Source organism: Sceloporus occidentalis, unplaced genomic scaffold (assembly GCF_023333645.1).
Source record: "Sceloporus occidentalis isolate IW3139 unplaced genomic scaffold, rSceOcc1.0.p SCAF_1, whole genome shotgun sequence".
Classification (NCBI taxonomy): Eukaryota; Metazoa; Chordata; class Lepidosauria; order Squamata; family Phrynosomatidae; genus Sceloporus; species Sceloporus occidentalis.
In genome coordinates, this window is record NW_028316981.1 from 104522976 (window position 1) to 104546225 (window position 23250).

General features: G+C 41.5%; 1 protein-coding gene across 4 annotated transcripts in view; it reads right to left on the minus strand.

The window, feature by feature from the left end:
* The window catches only part of LARS1 (leucyl-tRNA synthetase 1), a 67591-nt gene extending 49271 nt beyond the window's left edge, over nt 1-18320 (minus strand). For 3 of the 4 annotated variants that reach the window (XM_089531264.1, XM_089531271.1, XM_089531251.1), the window contains exons 1-8: nt 18237-18320; nt 11989-12107; nt 9610-9697; nt 5062-5142; nt 3287-3427; nt 2448-2609; nt 1616-1728; nt 625-688 (exon numbers count right to left, since the gene is read on the minus strand). In XM_089531264.1, coding sequence (XP_089387390.1) covers nt 625-688; nt 1616-1728; nt 2448-2609; nt 3287-3427; nt 5062-5142; nt 9610-9697; nt 11989-12107; nt 18237-18242 — 774 coding nt within the window. In that variant the 5' untranslated portion in view covers nt 18243-18320. The remainder of the gene's footprint in view (nt 1-624; nt 689-1615; nt 1729-2447; nt 2610-3286; nt 3428-5061; nt 5143-9609; nt 9698-11988; nt 12108-18236) is intronic. The other variant, XM_089531257.1, reaches the window with a different exon arrangement.
* Between the last annotated feature and the right edge of the window lie 4930 nt (nt 18321-23250).

Below are 23250 nucleotides of genomic sequence, written 5' to 3' on the forward strand. Positions count from 1 at the left end.
CCCTATTCAGAACTGGTTGTGCTACAACCATTTGGACTGAGGAACTACCAAGTGTTTCTGCCCTATCGGGATTAAACTTTAATTCACTGGTATCAATCCCATGCAATACCTCAGCAGAATCACCAACACATCTGCTTGCAAGGTAAGGGAGAAAGCAAATATGTGGGTGACTCCCTCCCAGCCCTTGTGTTGAGATATTAAACAGCATGAGGTACAAAGCCTCCATGGGGTCTTCAGTGGAGCCAAGCAATATGCCCCAAACATTGTCCTCTACAGCCAACCCTCCATGTAAAACTGGAACTACTGTACAGATTGCTATCACTTTCAACTCAGAGAACTTGACCTGGGAGGATATGATAATTGATGGTATGTAAGCCATTGAAAGATCAACCAAAACATGAAATGAAAGCAATCATACCATCTGCGAAGAAAAATGGAATTCAATAGAGAAATGGGGTGGGGGATATGATTTTCGCTCATTCTCCTTTCCTTTTGCAGGTCTCAGTGTAATTTCCCATGCTGTTCTATTTAGTGCATGTTTAGATTCAACTATCACCTGCTTTTCCTCCTCAGTTCAAAGAAAGCATGTCATTATCAATTAAACACACTGAAAGTATTTATTACCTCCCCTGTTTGCCTGTCATGATCCATGCATGGCTGTCCATCTTTTGGTGAATAAATAGTATATCTAAAAATTAAATGAAATCATTACTTAGCAACACAGGCTAGAGACTGAGAAAACATATTGCGTCTTGAGGTCACAATGCTAACATACAATTAAATACACATAGCACTAATACTAATTTATTTATTTATTTATTTATTTATTTATTTATATGCCATCTTTCTTCCAGAAAAGGACCCAAGGCAGCTCTGAAATACAATCATTTAAATGATTTTAAAATAAACATTGTAAACAATTAAAATCAGCCAGCTACAAAAGGATAAAATGTATTAAAAAGTATAAAATAAATTCAGGAAAAAAATATATCAAAAAAAAAAATCTAAAGCACACATCTCATGTAAGTCTCCCTGACACAATTACATATTAAAATTGTGCTTGAATACAAATGCCTTTGCCTGCTGGTGAAAGGAAAACAGGGAGGGGGCCAGCCTAGCCTTCTGTTCCAGAAGGTGTCAACTAATTGTTGGTACTTAGCAGGGTCCTATGCAGAATCATTCCAAGAAAGCTGTTGCTTGGAGGAAAATAACAGAAACTACTCCTTTCCATTTTCTTTTCAACTCCTACAGCAAATCTGCAAAAGAAGCAACTATCCCTGGGTAATATAACACAAATTATTCCTGTTTTGAATGCTCATACATTTAGTTATTCAAGAAAGAGCTGTACATCCCAGGCTCCTTCAGCATTTGCAGGAGCAACCTGTGTAACTGTAAATTTGAACAAGGTAAGAGTTCTTTTGGAAACACTGGTATATCACATGCACATTGAAGAATGCCTTGACATTCTGTCAAACTCCAATGACACCCACAATATATGTTCAGGATACAATCAAATAATCCCACAGGCAACCTTTATGGAACACAGCAAGCAGGTAAGCAGCCTTCAGCCTATCCCTACTTCTATAGAATGATAATATTAATGAAATATACTTACCGCTTTCCAAATTTAATTTTATTTCTTTCTCTCAGGGTGAGAAACTGCCACCGTACAAAAGAATCATAATAGGGGTTGACATCAGTGGTAACAAAAGAACGCCTCCAATCAATCTGGAAATTAATAAAAAGAAAAGTCTAATCATGTTCCCAAACTTTGTGTGAAATTTTGGAATGTAATCAGGAGTTCCCCTTTCACTTAAAGGTCAGAATCCATGATTGCTGTGAATGTAAATCTCTGTGCACAAGAGAGCTTTAAATCTTAATTTCTTCAACAGCAACTCCAGATTTCAAGTGGGAAACTACTTTTAAAAGGAGGATGGGGAACAGGTAGCCCTCCTGTTATTGTTAATTGGACTACAATATCCATCAGACCTAACCATTAGCTTTACTGGCTAATTGCAATCTGAAAATTTCTGCAGGGCCAAGCCAATGTTTTAAAGCCCTTTTCAAAAGTAGAATGTGATATAGCATCAGCTGTTCAAGGAGATGGGGGATGAATCTTCTCAAAAAATCTAGCCAAATGACTTGCATGAATCCAAACACCACTCAGACAGATGGCAACACTAATTCCTCAACTTAACTTCAATTCTTAAAAGCTGTTTTTCTCTAAATAAGAACAATAGTTTTTAAAATGCAGTATATAATAATTTTAATATGCAGAAATAATGAGAAAATGCTCTTACATATCATTCAGATGTATGCGACTGAACATTTTATTTTTAAAATGTCTACAGCTTAACATAAAAATTACAGAAACATACAGAGAAAAAAGACCTAAGACCATCACTCTGACATTCTTTTTCAAGAAAAGTTTCAGATGTAACAGGTACCTTGAGTCCCATATTCTTTAAATCTCGAATGGCCAAAGGTGGGAAGTAATCAAGCCAATGCTCAGCTTCCGAGAACTTTGCTATCTCTTTGTCAGAAAGGCCTAAAGATTTCATGATTCCCCACTGGTATTTTGAAGAGCCAGTTTTGGCAGCAGCTTTACTCTTGAAAATGGAAGGGAAAAAAAGTTAACCTCTAGCAAGGTAAGGGCAAGAGCCTTGTTATGTTCACAGGAACCTTGAGACAAGGAACTAAGGTGATATAAGAAATGCATGTTGAATAGCTTCACTGCATTTTTCCCCATTTAAGAACATATGAAAGTGTTCCACTATATGTCTGAGATGGAAGTACAGTGGAACCTCGCCATACGCGCGCTCGCCATACGCGGCCTTGAGCATATGCGCTCAAGCCGCGGCGCACGCGCGGGGCGGCGCGTCCCATTCAATTGAATGGGTGCGCGCACCCGTTGTGCCCTGTGCGCGCCTGCGCCGCCGCACACGAGCCCCATTGTTTACAATGGGGCTCGAGCATAGGCGGAAATCACCATACGCGGCGGGATCCAGAACGGATCCCCCGCGTATGGCGAGGTTCCACTGTAATCTACCCATTGCCCAGAAAGCTCCTTATAGCTGTCCAGCTCAGGCCTCTTCTAAGAGTAATGTTTCCCCTTTTCTGCAATCGACTGGGTTAGGGGTTGAGGGGGAAAGACAGCGAGAGAGCAAAAGAGGGTGGTCCTCCCCACTTTTCAGTCTGACCCCACCCACTGGCAAAATAGAGTCAACAAACTTCCTTTCAAGGAATGAAGCTCTCAGTGGAAAAAGATCCCTGCTTTGAGAGATACCTTTTTGCCTTTAGCCTTGTCTTTGATGACTATTTCTTCCCTCTTGGAATCCTCCTCCTCCTCCTCCTCTTCTTCTTCATCAGGGAATTCTGGTGGACAACCATAAAGCTCCATTTCTCTTTTCAATTTATCTGCACAGGCCTATAAAAAATGAACAGTAATTATAACATGGGCAACAATTTATATTCACAAGATCTAGGATCAACTCTTGACAATATCAAACTTGCTTTAATGCCTTCCTATAGCAACATCAAAGCTGGTAATGGTGTACAGGTTTTGGGCTGGTTTTCTCAGATGTTTGGCTGGTTGGTTCACAGAGTACTAGGAAATCCATAAAAATGGGACCACTTCCTTCTTATTTCCCAAGGTGATAAAGGGTAGGAGTCAGATTTTGTTCTCGTCCTTCCCCCCCCCCCCCCCCCAATGTTGGGAAGTAAAAGGAAACAAGATCCATTTAAGGCTTCCTGCTGGAAAGAGGGGGCCCTTTCTCTTACAACTCCCCCACCCCAGAACCCATACAAAACTCAGCAATATTTGTTCCAGAGGACTGCAAACTGTCTAAAACACAAGAGCTCTCCCTAAGGAGAGCAAATTGGGAAATAAGGAAAAAATTCCACCTACCCACTTCCTCCAGCACCACTTGGACCCTACTGAGTCCATGTCTGGACCCATGTCATTCATCATGGGTCTATTATAACTGTCTATTATCCCCTCTGTTGTAAGCTGCCCGGATTCCCAGTGATTGGGCGACATATAAATAAATCCTATTAATTATTATTATTATTATCATCATCATCATCATCATCATCATCATCATCATCATCATCAGGACTGGTTACAGGGAACAAATAATAGCTTCACTGGCTACCATTTTGCTTCCATGCCCAATTCAAAGTCCAGGTGATGACAAATAAAGCCCTACACAATTTGGGTGCAACCTATCTATATATTAAAAAAACTGACTCCCAACATAAGGCTCAGTTTTAAGATCCATAGGGAATGCCTTCCTTAATCCTACCACTGTCACAGGCATGCCTGGTGGAAACTTGAGAAGGTGTTCTTGGTGGCTGCTCTGTTGCACACACTACAATAAGTAGCTAGGCTTGCCCCATCTCTGATTTCCTTCCTCTGACACACAAATTCTCTTTTAAAGACAGGTTTTTCACTGTTAACTAGTTATTGTGAAAGGTCTTTAAACAGCAAAGTGTATGTTCACTGTTATTCCCACTGTTATGTTTAAATGCTTTCATACTGTTTTAAATTAGTGCTATTTTAATAGGACTTTTTATTTACATAGGGTGATTGCATATTTTAATGTAATTTAATACTGTTTTTAGATTATTTTGACTGTTTTAATTTTTATTGTAATGTTTCATTTTGTTTTGTTTTAATGGTTTTATGTATGAGCTGCCTTGGCTCCCTTCTGGAAGAAAGGCAGCATAAAAATTAATTAAATAAATAAGTATTATAAGCATTTTTAAAGCTATACTTAATCTATGAAAATGGAAGGAACCCTCAAAAGCAGAAAGTGGGTTTACAGATAATAAAAAAAGAAAAAAACCACTCGCCATACCCAGATCTTTAAAGTTACTCTGCTGATCTCAGCCTATCATTTTAAGCAAGCAAGCTATAAGCAACTGTTAGGTCATCCATCTGAGCACTACATACTACCTGAATTTGTACATGACACATGAATTGATCCCCAAAGCAAAATTATGGCAGGCAAACCAATTAATAGATTCTTCTACATACAGAAAATAAAGTCTTAATTTTACCTTAATGGGCATCCCAGTACAATGCAGTCCAAAAGGAAATAGGCAGGTTTTTCCTTTTAGTTTCTGGTATCCAACTGCAAACTAGAGGAAGCACAAAAACGACAGCAAGCATTATACAGACATATAACAGACTGGGAACTAGGAAGAAGGGTTAAAGACTAGTGATTAGGACACTTAAGAAGTGTTTGCATTTAGTAGTAAACGGTTGCAGTGTTTTGAAGACACACTCTTTGCTTATGTAGAGGGTGTATAGGCACTATCAGACTGTGAAAGAAATTTTAAAAAAAGTAAAATCATTCAAATGAGTTTATCAGAAATTGGAAGTGATACCTTACAGGCAATATACTACATGTAAGAGAGTTGGAGAGGAGTAGTTTATGGAGAAAGTAATAAGGATAAAACAAAAAAAAAAAATCACATGCCAAGAATAAATTAACAAGAAAAAATCAAGTTGCTGTACTGGTGTAATGTGTAATGTCTCTAGTTATTTTTAAAATAAATTTTAGAAGCATTTTGACAGTAATTTCAAAGTTTATGCTGATTTCTTACACATTCTAACTCCCCCAAATAATAATAAAAAAACAAATACAGGTTGAGTATCTCTTATTCAGATTTCTGAAATCAGAAATACACCAGAGTCCAAAATTGCCCATGTGGGTGGCTAAGATAGTAACATCTATGCTTTGTGATGATTCAGTGTACACAAACTCGTTTCACTTATAAGATCATTAGAAATATACTGTATAAAATGACTTTCAGGCTTTGTGTATAAGGCGTACCATATTTTCCAGCGTATAAGACGACTTTTTAGCCCTTTTAAATCTTCTCAAAAGTTGGGGGTCGTCTTATATGCCGGGTTAAGCCCAGCCTGCTCAGGCTGCAAGAGAGCCCTGCAGCCCAGCTCACGCACCCGACCTCCTCCCACCTTCCAAAGGTCTGATGAAACTGGTGCGTGCCCGGCCTGCTCCTGCCTTCCCAAGTCTCCAAGGAGGCCCAGGCCTCCACAAAGGCCGGAAGAAAGCAGTGCGGCCCGGCACATGCAACCGGCCTGCTCTGCAGCCTGGCACGGTCGCCCCCGGCCTCCTCCTGCCTTCTAGGCCTTCAGAGGCCCTCTGAAGCTAGCACATGCCCAGCCTGCTCATGCCTTTCCAGGCCTCCAAGGAGGCACAGGCCTCCACAGAGGCTGCAAGAGAGCCGCGCAGCTCGGCGCGCGCACCCAACCTCCTCCCATCTTCAAGACCTTCAGAGGTTCACTGAAGCTGGTGCATGCCTGGCCTGCTCCTGCCTTCCCAGGCCTCTAAGGAGGTCCAGGCCTCCACAAAGGCCGGAAGAGAGCAACACAGCCCAGCGTGTGTGCACCCGGCCTGCTCCGCGGCCTGGTGCAATCGCCACCGGCCTCCTCCCACCTTCCAGGAGTAGTCTTATACGGCAAGTATATACCAAAGTCTATATTTTAACTTGAAAAGTTGGGGGTTCGTCTTATATGCCCAGTTGTCTTATACACTGGAAAATACAGTATATGAAACATCAATGAATTTCATGTTTAGACCTGGAGTCCATCTCCAAGGTATCTCATTATGTATATGCAAATATTTCAAAATTCAAAAAATTCTGAATTCCAAAATATTTCTAGTCCCAATCATTTTGGATACGGGACACTCAACCTGCAGTGTGATTGATAATGCATTATTATTCAAACACTACAATAACTAAAGGGAATGAAGTATTTCTCCAAATTCTATTTACAACAAAGAAATGAGAAACAGAGCCGTAACAGACCAGCTTTAAAAGCCTCTGTCCGGGCAGCTTGGGAATGCAGCATTTACATGCCACACGCTCCCACACCACCTTGAAGCTGCCCAGAGGTTAGGCAGCCACCCAGATGTGGGTGTTCAAGATGCTGCAGCAGTGCAACGTTTATATGCCACAAGCCACCACAGCATCTGGAAGCCAGCTTTGGACTGCAGGACTGAAAAAGCCCTCCTTTCCAGGCTGAAAAAGGAGTGGATCTTTTCCACTCCTTTTTGGCTGGGGAAAAGGCGCATTGAGGCTGTGGTGCGTGTTTGCCGCAGCCCCAATCAGTCTTTGGAAGGGGTGGCTTCAAGCCACCGTGTCTGCCCATCTGTTTCGCCCCTTAGTTCCATAGCTATCTGTCCAATCTTATGTTTCTATTCAAAAGTAAGTCCCAAATAGTTCAATGAGATTAATTCCTGGCTAAACATGTCCAGGATTTACAGTCATCCCTCCATATTTGAGGCTTTGATATTTGCGGATTTGATTATTCACGGATTTCATTAATATGTTCTCTCTAGGACTGTCTAGGTCCTCCAGTGCAACTCTGTGGTCAACTTTAACTAAAAGTTGCACTGAAAGTCCATTTGTAGCTACTCCAGTGCCATTCTATGGTCAGTGTTTTGTCCCAAGAGCAATGCTATGGACTTTGGGTGTAGTAAGGCCTCTGGCTCTCGGGAACACAGCCAGAACAAAAGACTTGTCTACAAATTTCTTAAGTTTCCAAAAGCTTTACTGGTTATAACACAAAAAACACAAAACTGATTTCTTCTTTTTCAATAGTCCTTCCTAAATACCTTGCTCTCTTCTTGATGGATTCTATCTTTCTTCCTTTGTGGACTTATCTTTTTGTCAAAGGAAAATACTCTCTCCAGGTCTGACTTGGCTGAAATCTTACTACACACTGAAACTTAGCTAGAGGGAGACAGTAAGAGACCCTGGGATTTCCCACAATCCTGGTCTTTCTTAAAGCTGTAGATCTCTATTTTCCCTTCTAAACTAATACATACAAAACCTAATATAATCTTAACTAAATATATGTCTCAAGAGCATCAAAGATGCTCTGGAGGTATGACAGTCAGTGTATGTTGGACATTGACCACAGAGTTGCACTGGAGGACCTAGAGATTCCTAGAGGGGTGTCCTCTCAGGTAAAAACAGTGTTTTTGTTATTTGCGGTTTTTCCATATTCATGGGGGTCTTGTTCCCCTAACCCTAGCAAATATGGAGGGACAACTATACGGTCTTTTTTATTCAATCTACCTCCAGTCTATTACATTTATAAAATGTTTTTATTAAACTTTAGCTAGTAACATTAAAACAGATAAAACTTTAGTTTAACAATAAAGCCTCTGGCCATTATTCAAAACTGAGATGCCCAAATAAAAATGATTTCTAGCTCTCTGAAAGTTGTAAGTCTGTAGAGCAGGGGTGGACAACTTGTGGCTGTCCAGATGTTGCTGACTACAATTTAAATCAGTCTTCACCACTGGATGTCCTGGTTATGACTGATGGGAGTTGTAGTCTGTCAACATTTGAAGGGCCACAAGTTGCCCTTTCTTGCTCTACAGATATGAACTTCAGTTGTAATACAAGAAATGAAGGCATACAAGCATCAAAGCTACCTGTATTGGTGTATGGAAAATATAGAAGTTAGTTTTATACATCATCCTAATTATCATATTTTTTTAATTCCCTCTACCAAGATATAGGTTTGTCGCCCTGTCAGTTTTTAGGTAGGCTTTGTTATGGCCACTGTGTACCTTCTGACTTATGATGACACTAAGGCAAAACTATCATGGGGGTTTCTTGGCAAGATTTGTTCAGAGGGGGTTGCCATTGCCTTTTTCTAGGGCTAAGAGTGTGACTTGCCCAAGGTCACCCAGTGGGTTTCCATGGCCAGGTGGGGATTCAAACCCTGGTCTCCACAGCATTATTCCAATACTCAAACCACTACACCACGCTGGTTCTCAATAGACCTTCAGACCTTTTTACTTCTGTCTGCTTTTGGAAGAGAAGGGGTGTCATCCAATTGTGCCGAGTTCATTGCAGATGGCTTTCTAAATCTCTAAATGTTTTAAACATTCATTTTATTATTAAATTGTTGCTCTGCTTTTGAATCCATTGTTTTAATTGCTATCCTCTATTGGGACATTTATTTGAAAAGAGTACATAATTAAGATGAATACTGAAAATCCATGTTAGACTGTACCACTTTAGATAGTAGCAGGGGGTAGAATGACTGGCTACTTATTCATACAAAACAATGCCTTGCACTCTGTAATCTGTATGTCAGAGAAAACACTAGATCTTCTTGACATTAAGGATTCAATGAGGAAAATCACTTTGTACTAAGGAGTATTCAGACATCTGAACACTAAAGTAGTAAAAACCAAGCACAAGCCTACCACCTCAGTGAGACCTGAGCAAATCTTTAAATGGATACTGGGTAACAAGTGGTCTCTCATACTTAGTGGAACCAAAACATGGGGAAACCAACAAGGAAGGTTTAGAGAGAAGAAGAAGCAAATTCATAGGTCATTAAGGGTTTGTCTTCACATTTACATGTGTGGAGTTTCATGCATGTCTTCCTTGACTCTGGGAAGTTAAAGAAAAGATACAGAAGTGATAACATATGGCTATTACTTCTGAAGAATGAAAGTGTGAACTCAGCAGGCTCAAAGACCAGATAAGAAACCTTTATTTTCTTTGGAATGGTTTACTGAGGTGGCTAACAATAAAAAGAAAAATGCTTACCTCACACTTAGATAAAGAAAACGTGTGTCCTAGGTGAAGCTGGCCATTCATGTAGGGGTATGGAAAGGTGACAAAGTATTTCCCACTGCTGAACAGAGATTACAATATAACAACAACAACAAAACACATTACCTAATTTGCAAAAATTAAACAAGATAAAGCCAGCAATAAAATATGTCACTGCCCAGAGCCGTGGCACATAAATAGAAAAGAATGCTATAAAAATAATATTGATTATTAAATATTGAAAAGAATTACAACAATACTATTCCTGGGGTATTTGGATCTGAACAAATGCAGTACAGGTTGAGTATACCTTCAGAATTCCAAAATCCAAAATTGTCCACATGGGTGGCTAAGAATGTGACACCTTTGCTTTCTGATGGTTCAGTGTACACGCACTTTGTTTTGTGAACAAAATTATTTAAAATATAATGGATAAAATTATCTTCTGGCTATGAGTATATGGAATTATATATGATTTTAATGTTTAGACTTGGGTCCCATTTCCAAAATACTGCATTACAGTGCTCCCTTGACTTACACGGGTGATCCATTCTGGACTCCCTGCATAAGACAAATACCATGTATGCTTGAGCTCCACTGAAAATAATGGGGCTCATGCATGTGGTGCGACGTAGTACGCACACCATGGCCGTGTGCACCATTGGCAGTTCCGTCATGCGGCTTTCAGCATAAGCTGAAAGCATATACCACAGCTGCCTTTGATGCAGGCACACTGTATTTATAAGCAAATATTCCAAAATCTGAAGTCTAAAACACTTGTGGTCTCAAGCATTTTGGATAAAAGAGACTCAGCCTGTAACTCACATAACTACAAATGTGATAAATTAGGTCTGTCACCCAATTCAGAAGTCAATCAAACATGAATTTTAATCAGTTAATCTGCACACAATCAATAATATCAATCTTTGCACAGGAAGGCAAGCCCATTCAACAGTTCCTCATCTTCTCACCCTTCAAAAAGCCTATTAAAGGAAGCAAAGGAGGGGGTGGGCCACTGTTAGGGGTTTAGGGTCACACAGACCCCCAATAAGATCTTGAGGGCCAAACTCACATCTGTGTTTCACTGCACAAAATATTTTTTTAAATGTTTCATTCCCAAATGACTCTTAGGGAACATGGGGGCAATGTCATCACACTGTTTTTCCCCCAGGCCATTTTAAGGCCAAGAAGAGGGCATTTTTTTTGTTTTTTACAACAAGAAATGACCCAGATGTTGACTCCTAGGTCATGTCCAGTAAGAAAAAGGCCTCTCTTTTGCACCTGGAATGGCCCAGTAGGGCAACAAAACATGGTAAAATGTAGATGTTTGGGGGCGCTTTGGGAGGAAAAAAAAAGATTATTTGACGGTGAAATATTTTTCAAAGACTGTGGACCAAGGAGGCCTAAGGGCAACAAAAACAACCCTGTGAGCCCAAATGCAGCCCACAGGCCATACCTACTGCCCACCGAGTTAGAGAAAACAAGCATTGTGGCATTGTGCACAGACACTCCAATCCTGCTCCCACCCCACATGATTACAAATACAGGATTTCACTCCTTGCTATGCAAATGCCACTTGCACAACAGAGGTTTCCTTCCTTTTCTTCCTCTCCATCCATACCATCTCTTTTTCTGGAGCTTGCATCCATTGTTCTGTGTTCTAGTCTCTGGAGCAGCAGAAAACAAGCTTGGTCCATCCTCAATTTGACACCCCTTCAAATACTTAAACAGGGCTATCACATCACCTCTTAACAGTCTCTTTTCCAGGCTAAACATACTCAGCTCCCTATGTCTTTTCTCATAAGGGATGGTTTCCAGGCCGTTTACCATTTTGGTGGCCCTCCTTTGGACAACATCCTTTTTGAATTGTGATGCCCAGAACTGGACACAATATTCCAGGTGAGGCCTGACCAAAGCAGAATAGAGTGGCAGTATTACTTCACTTGATCTAGACACTATACTTGTATTGATGCAGCCATAAATAGCACTGGCCTTTTTAGTTGCCGCATCACACTATTGACTCATGTTTAACTTGTAGTCTACTAGGACTAGATCCCTTTCACACGTAGTCTCATTAAGCCAGGTGTTCCCCATCCTATAGCTATGCATTTTATTTTTTCTACCTAACTGCAGGATCTTACATTTACCATCAATGAGTATACTACTGTACTAAGTAGAAGACTAAACTCAGAAGTTGCATACCTAATCCAAAGCTAAGCTGATTTTCTACTGACGTCAACAATCTTTAAGTCAGAATGTTGAATACTAAAATGATTACACAGCTAACATTAACAAAAACTCTGGTATTCTGCACACTCATCAACCCCCCCCCCCCCTCCAGTGTTCTGTGACCTCTAAAAAGTGTACTCTTACCTTTTTTGGCTAGCAGCATCTGAGGCATTAACCTCAAATGCTCTCTCATCTTCCCATTTCTGTTGAATTTCTTTTTCAATCTTCTTCAAGAAATCTACTTTAGCTGTTCCCTTCCGCTCCTTAGGAGAGTAAAAACATTATCTTATTAGAGAGTTTGGTTTAATTAGCTTATAAATGTCAACACAAAATCTCACCTGAATATTGTAATAGAATTTTTCCATGTTACACGAAATTTAACACAATCTAACTCTGGATATTTGATGTATCAGTACTCATGAACAAGATGCCTCTTATACAAAGTTAAAGATTAGTACATTAATGAAAATAAAGAAAAAGCAGTTAGGACTTCTATCCATCTTTTCATGAGTTCAAACTCACTTTTTTTATTAGGGTCATCAAGACTACAAGATATCAAGCTGTGTTATTCTGAAAATAACACAGCTTGCTACTACACTTAATTATTAACTTGATGCTTATATCTTGAGACCGCATTACAGGATGGACAGATGAAGGATCAATTATCTGAAGAGAGGGAAAAAAGTAAAACTATGCAAATACAATATGGCTATATAGTTCACTCTGCCATGATAAATTAATGGTGGATGTTGAGAGCATTTGTAATTTTATATTGAGTTTTTAAAATGCCCTTTTAAAAATGCTTCCCTTCCATATGGAGCAAGGTGCCGATTTCATTTCAGAGAGTATGTTCATGCTACTCATAATCAGAAACCTTGAAATATCCACAGTTCCTTTTTATGAATTATGATGCGTTAAGGTAATAATCAAATTAATATAAGTAACCATATATAACAATAAACATGACAGTAGATGTAATAGAACTGCATGCACTGGAAATTCTGTGTGCAACATTATGCAAACAGCAGGCATCTTTAGGGAGGCTTAAACTCAATGACCATTTGGTTATCTCTCAACCCTCCCAAAAAACTTCAGTTAGCAAAATTGCTCATCAAGAGCGCTGAGCTGAGGCTATTCTGTTTCCAATCTTCATAAAAGAAAAACTAGAAGACTTGGTTCCATTTTTTTCTAATCACTGTGCACAACAAATAAGATGCTTTATTGCATTTATATGCTCCCTTTCTCGGTGTGGGACCAAAAGTGGCTCACGAACAACAAAATAAAATTAGCTAAAAATAGACCAATAACATTAAAACACAATTTCAAAACAAAAATCAACAACAAACACTGGTACCAAATAATATGGCAAAACCAAACCTCTCAAAACTAGTGAGATGTCTGATTGGTGGTATACAATATGAGAGGAGGGCATATCATAACAGCCTCTTTTTTCAGAGTTATGTGCTTAGTACATAGAGATATGTTTTTCTGAGGGACTGAATGACCCACCTTCCAAGAGGAAAAACAGCATTGTCCTTAGCACTGCAACTGAATTTGTATGAAGAATGAATGCAACCATTCACTATGTGGCAAAGGTAAGTGGGGTGCCAATACAGCAGGTGCTAAACAGAGAATCCATCAAAGGTATGGCATGTCAAGGTTTTAAGAGTTTTCATGGTCTGCTTAATTTGCCTCTGTTTTGAAACTTAATTAAGAAGCTGCTGTTGTTTTTAAAGCAAAAAGGTTTAATTGGAAAGGTTTATTCTGGCAAAAATATGACCGAAAACTTAAAATAATGTACCACATATTGCTGGCTCTATAGGACCTGAGAAAGCAAGAGCCTTTAAACATACAGATACTTTTGATGACATTACATAAAGAGGATTCAAGCACACTACAATGTAGTAACAAACATTTCATTACAAAACACTTGTCACCACAGACTCAGTCTTTACCATGCAAACTGACAAAACAGTTAACCTAAAGAGACTTTCATCCATCATACATTTTGTCAACGGGGCAATCTTGGAGTCTTTAGTGTTACGTAAGCTTAGAAACAATCTGACAGTTGTTCCTGATTAGTGAAGTGTAAATGCTTCAAACCAAGCCTGTCATATTATGGCTAAGGAGACAGAAAAGTGTCACATTCATAACCCAAACATCAGACTGAGCATGTCTGAAGTAGTTAACGGCAATTCTATGGTAAGAGACTGCAGACTGCATCCCAGAGGTCCATTGTTACTATATTTGGAAGCAATGTGAAATTTCCTAGGAGAAAGTGACCAAGGTCAGGGCCTTGGAATAAGATGGAAATTCATGAAAGTCTTCACGAAGGGTAATCCAACCTACAGAAACGTTTTATTTATAAGATAGAATCATAGAATGCTACAGTTGGAAGAGACCCCAAGGGCCATCCCATGCTTACTTTATCTTTTCTGTCTAAATAAGATACAACAGATTATGACCAAACCAATGGGGCAAATGAAAAAGGAAAGAAATTTAAGACAGAAACAAAGCCGATATTGCAAAAAAGCTGCCTCATAATAACACACTACCTTCATTAGCAGAAAGCAGATAGATCTTGCCCTGTAGTGACTCACAAAGCCTGACTAACCAGCTATAAGGCCCAGCATGTCTCCCTACACTCTGCATCTCTCCAGGTGGAGGAAATTGCAAAAAATTAAATAAATACATAAATCCTCTCCTATGATCATGGGAGAGATGACAGTCCTTCAGATACTCAGGTCCCAAAACTTTTAGGGTTTTCAGTTCAATTCAATTCACATGAAACTTGATCTTGGCTTGGAAATATATCAAAAAGATATTGCAGTGGAAACAGAACAGAGGTAATATATCAAGACAAGGGGAAGACAAAGCTCCCCCATTCCCAGGGCCATGGGCATTACTATTATGCTGGAGAAGCCATTTAACATACCAACAGATATGTCATAGGGATAACTGTGTTAGTTTGTTGGAGCTGTTTGATGTGGGCTCAACACTGCTACTGCACTGTATAGTGCCTCAGAAATGAATCTACTATATCTACTTTCAGCAGGGGAAGAGCTATATTAATAATAAGTGAAAGGCTTTCTACCAGACACTCAAGCAAACAGAGGCTAATAAGATGGTAGGCAGCCAATCACATATTATAACCAACTCCATTGATGTTTTGTTGCTGTTGTGTGCCTTCAAGTCATTGACAGATTATGGTGACCCTAAGACCAACCTATCACAGGGGTTACCTTGGGATGAGAGTGTGTGACTCACCCAGTGGGTCTCCACAGCCGAGCAGGGACCTGAACCCTGATCTCCAGAGTTGCAGTTGAATGCTCACACCACTAAACCACGCTAGCTCATTACAAGACATTAATTCAATGCAAGCTACCTACCAATCTAGTCTCTGACAATGTAATGACAATGGATTATGTTTCAATATATCAATAAGTGCACCACATTTTGACAAAATTACAAGTTTACAGTTTTAGAGGAAGGCACAGGAGATACAATTTCAACAAATATAGTTTTTCAAACTACTGTATAATAAGCTGTATTCGTCATTATTCCTGCAGCCACATAGCTATTTAAACTGCCCTAGCCTATGTTTCTGGTCATTTTAATTTCATGGCCAAATGTAAAACAGATTTCAATATATAAATTCAGTTTTTTTCGGCTATACCTTTGGCATTCCATATTCTTTACATTAATATTTCTCAAACTATCTAATGTGATGGTCTGCAAAAAAAAAATTCCTAATATACCACGGACCACAATTTGTGCCTGATTAGCTACAACTGTTTCTAGCTATTCTGGAAATGTGCCAGATTGGTAGCTGTTAGTTCGTGGACCAGGACAAGGGCCTCTGAGTAGCACGATATTATACTATTTTGGCTATGTTGGATGATGCAGATAGGAGTTGCAGGTCAAAAAATCTGGACATCCCACCCCTGTACCCAGCTTTATTGGTCCTCTAGCTGCTCAGATATACAGGCTATTATCATTTTAGTGAATTCTGACTCACAAAAGCTAAAGCCACAACAAATACAATAATCTGTATTGGAACACAAGCCCCCTTATTGCTATTGCCAAAAATAACCATTCGCTTCCGGGCGCAATACAAGGTGCTGGTAATGACCTATAAAGTCCTAAATGGCTTGGGCCCAGGTTACCTGAAGGACCGCCTCTCCCCATACATTCCGCCTCGCACCCTCAGAACATCTGGGCAGCAACTCCTTAGGGTTCCCGGGGCAAGGTTATCCTCCACTTCCAGGAGGTCTTTCTCCATCGCCGCCCCGGCCCTTTGGAACACGCTGCCCATAGAGCTCCGCTCAGTTACCTCCCTGGCCCAATTCAAACGGGAGTTGAAGGCCCACCTGTTTAACATCGCATTCCCCGATTAGTCCTCATAGGCCCCCCCCCGCCATAAAGGCCGCACAGGCAATGGTTTGCTAACCCGGGGGCATTTGTTGTTGTTTTTCATTTGTTGTTGTTTTTCTTTTTGTACTGTTTTGTATTTTAACATTGTATATCGGAATTTTTATGTAATTTTAACTGTTGTGAACCGCCCTGATCTTATGGAAGGGCGGTATACAAATAAACCATTTATTATTATTTATTAACTATGAAAGTTACAAGCACCCTGTAACAGGGTCTGGCACACACAAAACAAACAAGCTGACCCCTGAACATTTGTGGTTTATAGATCATTTGGCTGAGCAACCTATGACAAATTCCCCCTGCCTAGGAGGACCAGACTCAAAGAACATGGATCCAAGGTTTTTTAACAGCTGCAAAGGAGAGGATTTTAGTGGGAGAAGCAGCTAAATGCTAGCTTACTCCGGCATGTCAGTTTGTACTTGCTAGTCAGTGTTGGGTCATTCTTTGCTGCAAGCTATTCTTGTATCTAACGCGAAAGACTCCTCTCTTCTCCATGACTCCCTCCTCAAATAAGGGATCAACTGGCAAATGTCATTCCCCTGGAAGGAGTAGGGGACCCAAGTGGGATAAACTGGGGAGTAATTGGGTATGTAGGGATAAGTAAGAGATATCTGAAGTGAGATTTGTACTCTCTTGAGCATGTTCATGTGTCTAATCCAATGGGAGCAACTAGTTGACAACATGCAAAGATAGTTTAATTACAAGTCCACTTACACGTATTGTGTGCATCTGATTAAGTGGTATGAGTGTTGGACTATGACTCTGGAGACCAGGGTTTGAGCCCCTGGTGATCCAGGAAACCCACCAGGTGACCTTGGTCAAGTCACACGCTCTCAGCCTTAGAGAAAGGCAACGGCAAACCTCCTCTGAACAAATCTTGCCAAGAAAACCCCATGTAATTAAACCTAGTATTCTTTGCATGATGTCAACTAGCTGGTCCCATTGCATTAGACCCACGAATGTGCTCAAGAGTATGAAGATGGATCTATGAAACCTCACTTCAAATATCTCTTACGTATCCCAACAAAACCAATTATGTCCCAGTTCATCCAGCTTAGGTCCCCCACTCCGACTTCTTCCATATGAAGAGCCTGAGAGTCACTGTAAGTTGGAAACCACTTGAAGGCACACACCAAGCATAGTGTGAGAGTTAGCCTTTGTGGTACAAGGGGACTCTTTTATGCCCAAGGGATTACATGGTCAGGCCCTTGAAGAATTTCTCCTGCCATCTCACCAGGGACGGTATCTGTTTTAGCTTTGGTATGATTATTGATCAGTCTTGTAATGTTTTAACGCGGGGGTTTTGAAATGGTTTTAAAACTTTTTGTAAACATTTTAAGTTTGTTGTGCTGGAAGCCGCTTTGGTTCCCATCCAGAAAGAAAGCTGGCATATCCGTCAGGTAAAATAAAGAAGTACATGAGCCACCAGTGAAGCGTAGGAGGCTGAGTGTTGGACTACTGCTATGTTGGGTGACCAGACCGAGTCCTCCTTTTTCAGGTCTTGTCCTCCATTTTGAGTGTTACTAGGAAACGCAACGCAAATCTTCAAAGGGGTTTCCCCCTTAATTTCAGCACAACTGACAAGTCAAAGGAATGACCTGGATGGAGATTCAGTTGAGGTTTTCTTGCTGGTTAATCTTTTTTACCATCAACCTTTGTCCTGTTCAGAGCTCTGGAAGCCAAGAAGGCCTTTGAATGAAGGCAAGACCATCAGGAGAAGTCAGCTGACCGCATAATAAAGACAGTCAATGCCACAGAGCTGCAAACAGACCATTTCAAATAAATGTATCTCCATGTCAGTGCTTTCCTTTCGCCTCCTCCTCCTTTGCGGTCAATGGCATCCAGTCACCTGCTGCTAGAGGGCCTGGGAATGTGGGGGGTCTCCTTGCGGGCTATACTCCCTCCTTGAGCCCCAGATCCAAGCCCCGGCCCCTTCTGCCCCCCAAATTCGCCCTCACCGCCATGGCTCCCTCCGCCGACAGCTGCTGCCTCCTTTCCCGCTGGACTCCCCTCCGCTCCACGCTGCCAGTCCTCCCACAATGCCACAAAAGCTAAAATGGAAGCCTGCGGCGTCGCAAAGGCCCGTGGGAAAGAGAGTTCGCGTGCCCATCCAGGCACACAGGGACGGCGAGTCCTTGAACTACGACTCCCGACAGGCAAAGCGAGGCCCAATCGCCTGCCCGTTCCTGGAGCTGGGGAGCTGAATGCCACGACTGCTATTACGTACGACCACCGCCAGGACGGCGTGGTGTAGTGGCTTGAGCGTTAAAGCCGGCGGCGTCGCAAAGGCCCATGGGAAAGCGAGTTCGAACGCCCATCCAGGCACACAGGGACGGTGCGTACATGAACTACGACTCCCGAGAGGCAAAGCGCGAGGCCCAATCGCCTACCTGTTCCTGGAGCTGAATGCCACGGCTGCTATCACGGAGGGTCACCGCTAGGGCGGCGCGGCGTAGTGGTTTGAGCGTTGGCCTAAAACGCTGGGGATGCGGGTTCGAATCCCGGCTGGGCCATTTAAACCCAGAGCGTCGACCTTTGGGCGAGTCAGACTCTCTCTGAAGAAACTTCCCAGGAATATGCTGGTGTGCAGCCGAAGGCTTTCATCTGTGCCCATGTTCTAGCAGAGTTTCTTCCTGACGTTTCTTCCTCAGAAGATGCCAGCCACGGATGCTGGCGAAATGTCAGGAAGAAACCCTTCTAGAACATGGGCACAGAGCCAGAAAATCCCACAAAGAACTATAATATGCTGGTGCTTCGGAAAACTACAAATCCCATGGTTCTTCAGGGGGTGCAGCTGTGCAGTAGAAATAATGTATTGCTGTGACACCACTTTGACTTTCGTGGCCCCATCCTACAGAAATCCTGGGATGTGTAGTTTTCCGAGGCACCAGCATTCATTGGCAGAGAAGGCTAAAGACAACTTGTAAAGCTGCAGAACCCAGAAGTCCATAGAATGACACTCCAGCACTTAAAAGTGGTGTCAAACCGCATTGTTTCTACAGTGTAGACGCACCCTTTGTTACCTGCATGCATTCTGAATGCCTTCTTTAACCCTACATTTCCAGAACCAAAGCATGCGCTCAGTATATAGGCACCTGCTGCTGCTGCTGCTGCTGCTGCTTTCGGTCCTAAAGATCACAAGGCAGTGTGTTGTTTGTGTGAAGCAGTAAAGTGTGTGTGAGAGATGATGTCGAACCTTCTCCTTTTGGAAAGCGTATGCGCTGGCTGACCTTGTGACACGCTCTCAACCTCAGAAGAGACTTGTCAAGAATGTAGGACCCTTGGAAAACTACAAACCCCAAGGTGCCTCGGGAAAACTACAAATCCCAGGGCTCTTTCAAGGTTGCACAGGACGCACATGAGGCCAAAGGTATAACTGAGCAAGCACCTTGCACTCCATCATACTTACATCAAATGCTAACAGCAAGAAACATTGGACATGAGAACAAACAGATTTTTCAAAAAGTATTTGCCTATATATATACATATACATATATACACATATATATACACACACACACACACACACACACACACATATAAGAGTATGCCCACATAAGGATACTTTCCCATACAGTTCCATCATAAGCACTGAAGGCAACTTTTCAACCTCAACTTGGTTTTCAAAAAGGAAACTGAAAATGGCTTCTGCGTCCTCCAGAGAAACAGACTACCAAGTCAGTAATTCAATAGGATTTAATACTGCATGAGCCTGTGAGTTTTGTTGTTTGTACCACATGTAACACTGTGTAGTAAAAACAGGAGTGACACTTCTTGAAACATTTTGAGACATGATGATCCAGCCACAAAATTAAACAGACAGAAGTCCAACTGTTTTTGAGGGAAGCAGAAAGCATGGTGTAGTGGACTCAGTGTTGGCCTAGGACACTGGGAGACCAGGGTTCGAATCCCGGCTCACCCATGCAAACGCACTGAGTGACCATGGGCAAGTCACACACTCTCAGCCTCAGAGGAAGGCAAAGGCAAACCTCCTCTGAAGAAAACTGCCAAGAAAATCCATGATAGGGTTGCCCTAGGGTTGCCATAAGTCGGAAAACGATGTGAAGACACACAACAACAACAACGAAAGCATTATAACGCTCCCATGAATATCAACAGACCTGGTGTGTCCTGCAGGGCAGCTCCAGGTTTGAGAAGGATCACTCATCTGGTAGCAGACAGGCCATATTTCCTCGAGACAAAAATGGGACATTGGGATGGCAAAAACAGGACGAGGTTGTGTCACATTCCATATTCCTGAAACAGTAAGACGATAACAAAAGTTTTAATACATGAACATTTGGAGCTAACAATTATTCTTCAGTGACAGAAATCAGACAAAACTTTAGGTAGGCGCAAAGGGGGCCTGCGTTTCATCACAATTGTACCATGAATGTTTCTCCGACAAAGTAATCCTATGCAGCAAATCTCAGTTTTTCAACACCTCATAGTCCATGTCACAACTTTTTTATGGTGGGTGGACAACCACAATTTCAAACAGGGATCTTCAAACCATTTTCAAGACATAGCAGGGCGTTTTTCTTGAAAACGGGACAAAATTGACAGACAATCATGGAATCCTAGAGTTGAAGGAGAGGCCACAAGAGCCATCCAGTCCAACCCCATTCTGCCATGCAGTAACTCACAATCAAAGTGCCCCTGTGGCATAAGGCCATCCAGCCTCTGTTTAAAGACCTCCAAAGAAAGCGCCTCCCTCAGTCTCCAAAGGAATGTGTTCCACTGTGAAACAGCTGTTGCTGTCAGGAGGTTCCTCCTGAGATTTAGGTGGGATCTCTTTTCCTGTTGTTAGAATCCATTTATATTAACACGACGAAAGACTGGAAATATGAAAAGAGCACTGTCCTGTTTAAGATGATATGTATGGTTGGCCTAACTCTAACCTTAGCTGAAAGCTGCCAGTCTGTTTCTCTCCAAACCCCAGAGCACCTGAGGCATTCCTGTATCACTCAAGGGCATTGTAAGAAACAAATAGCAGCTCACATATCCAGCTCTCTGGGCCAAACAGGGGTCAGCAACGGTGGATCCTGCTATAACTCAGCACCTGTCATAGATTCTGATGCCTGGCCTATGCCTGACTTTGGTAATCTCACGCTCTGGGATCACAATCCTGTTTACCCTCCTACCTGGGAGTAAGACCCATTGAACACAATGGGACTCATTTCTATCGACACATACACCACTGCAGAAATCATTTAGTTTGAAACGGCTTGAACTGCCCTGGTTCAATGCTAGGTAATTCTACGAACTGTGGTAAGCACTGGTGCCACAATAAACTGCAATTCCCAGGATTCCCTAGCACTGAGCCAGGGCAGTTAAAGCGGTCTCAGACTGGATTATTTCTATTTTGGACTCAGATTACGGTGTTCACTTTTATCCTGGGGTAGCCGTGTTGGCCATATAGCAAAATACAACGTCATCCAAAATCCACAAAACAGTGAGACCTTCATTGGGCCAACCAAGACGCATGATACACATGTTGCAAGCTTGCCAAGCTGCTTGCAACATGTATAACGGGCATTTTGTTGGCCCAATAAAGGTATCCCTGTTTTATGGATTTTGGATGATGCTCTGTTTGGATGATGCTATTTGATGTTATTGCAAAAACAGGACTGAGGGATACTCTGAATAAGGGATACTCAGAGGTCGTTTTAGCAGTTCCCTTCTCTGAAATATAGTCTACAGCACCTGGTACAATGTTTGTTGGCAGTCTCCCATCCAACGAATGCCAGGTGCGGCAGAATGCATACGTTAATAAATGTGTTACTTTTCCATTATCAGATTGGATGGTCAAAGCCACGCTAAATGAAACCTGTAAAATTTAGAGAAGATGGCAAATATGTCTCCATCTGCTCAGTTATATTTCTCTTCTTATTAAAAGAAACATCGCATAAAATTATTTTCTTCACTGATGTTCATTTAAATAATATTTCTGTGGCAATTCAAAGCCTAAAGAAATTATGACAGCACAACTTTTTTACAACAATGTGCCTTTCTTGTGTCCTTATTGGAATAGATACTTGCTCACATTGTCAGCTCATCTTTAGAGATGAGTAACAGTTACAGAGATGTATGCAGAGATCATATAGCACATTTGAAGTTGTAGTATAAGATGTATGTATAGTATAAATTGTAGCAAGAGAAGTTGTAGCATAAGCTTTCATAGACTAGGACTACTTCCACAGATACATGGAATAAATCAGAGCTTGTGCTACAACTTCTTTTGGGCCAAGTTTAGTCTCAAGGTGTTACAAGATCCCTTTGCATACTGATATTCCAGAATGACATGGCTGTGCATTCTAGTGGATGCATCTACACTGCAGAGTTAACTCAGTTTGACGCCGCTTTAACTGCCATGGCTCAATGCTATGGAATTTCTGGGATTTATAGTTCTGTGAACTATTCAGCCTCCTCTGTCAGAGAGAGCTCTGGTGCCACAACAAACTGCAACCCCCAGAGTCCAATAGCACTGAGTCATAGCAGTTAAAGCGGTGTCAAACTGGGCTATTTCTGCAGTGCAGACGCAGCCACAGCCAGTCCCAAAGGCACTTCCTGGCCCATGATGGCTGCATGAGGGAATGTTATTGCAGAAAATGCACTCTGCACATGCTTGGAAAGACGGTGATCATTATTCCTTCCAATTTACAGGCAGTATTATTATTATTCGCACTACAGAGATAATCCAGTTTGCCCCCACTTCACTGGGGATTGTAGTATTCAAAGATACTGTGAGTCTGTAGAATCAGTATGTAGAGAGCTCTTGCAGCACCTTTGAGACTCAATGAAAGAAAGAGATTGGCAGCAGGAGCTCTCCTAGGCCTGTTACAGACTGCCAAAATAAAGCTGCTTCGGGTCTCTTTGGAGGTATGCTATTTAAATGATGCATGCATCCGAAGAATCCGGAAGCTGCACCAAAGCTGCACTCCAGTACTTAGGAATGGAGTGTGGATTTGG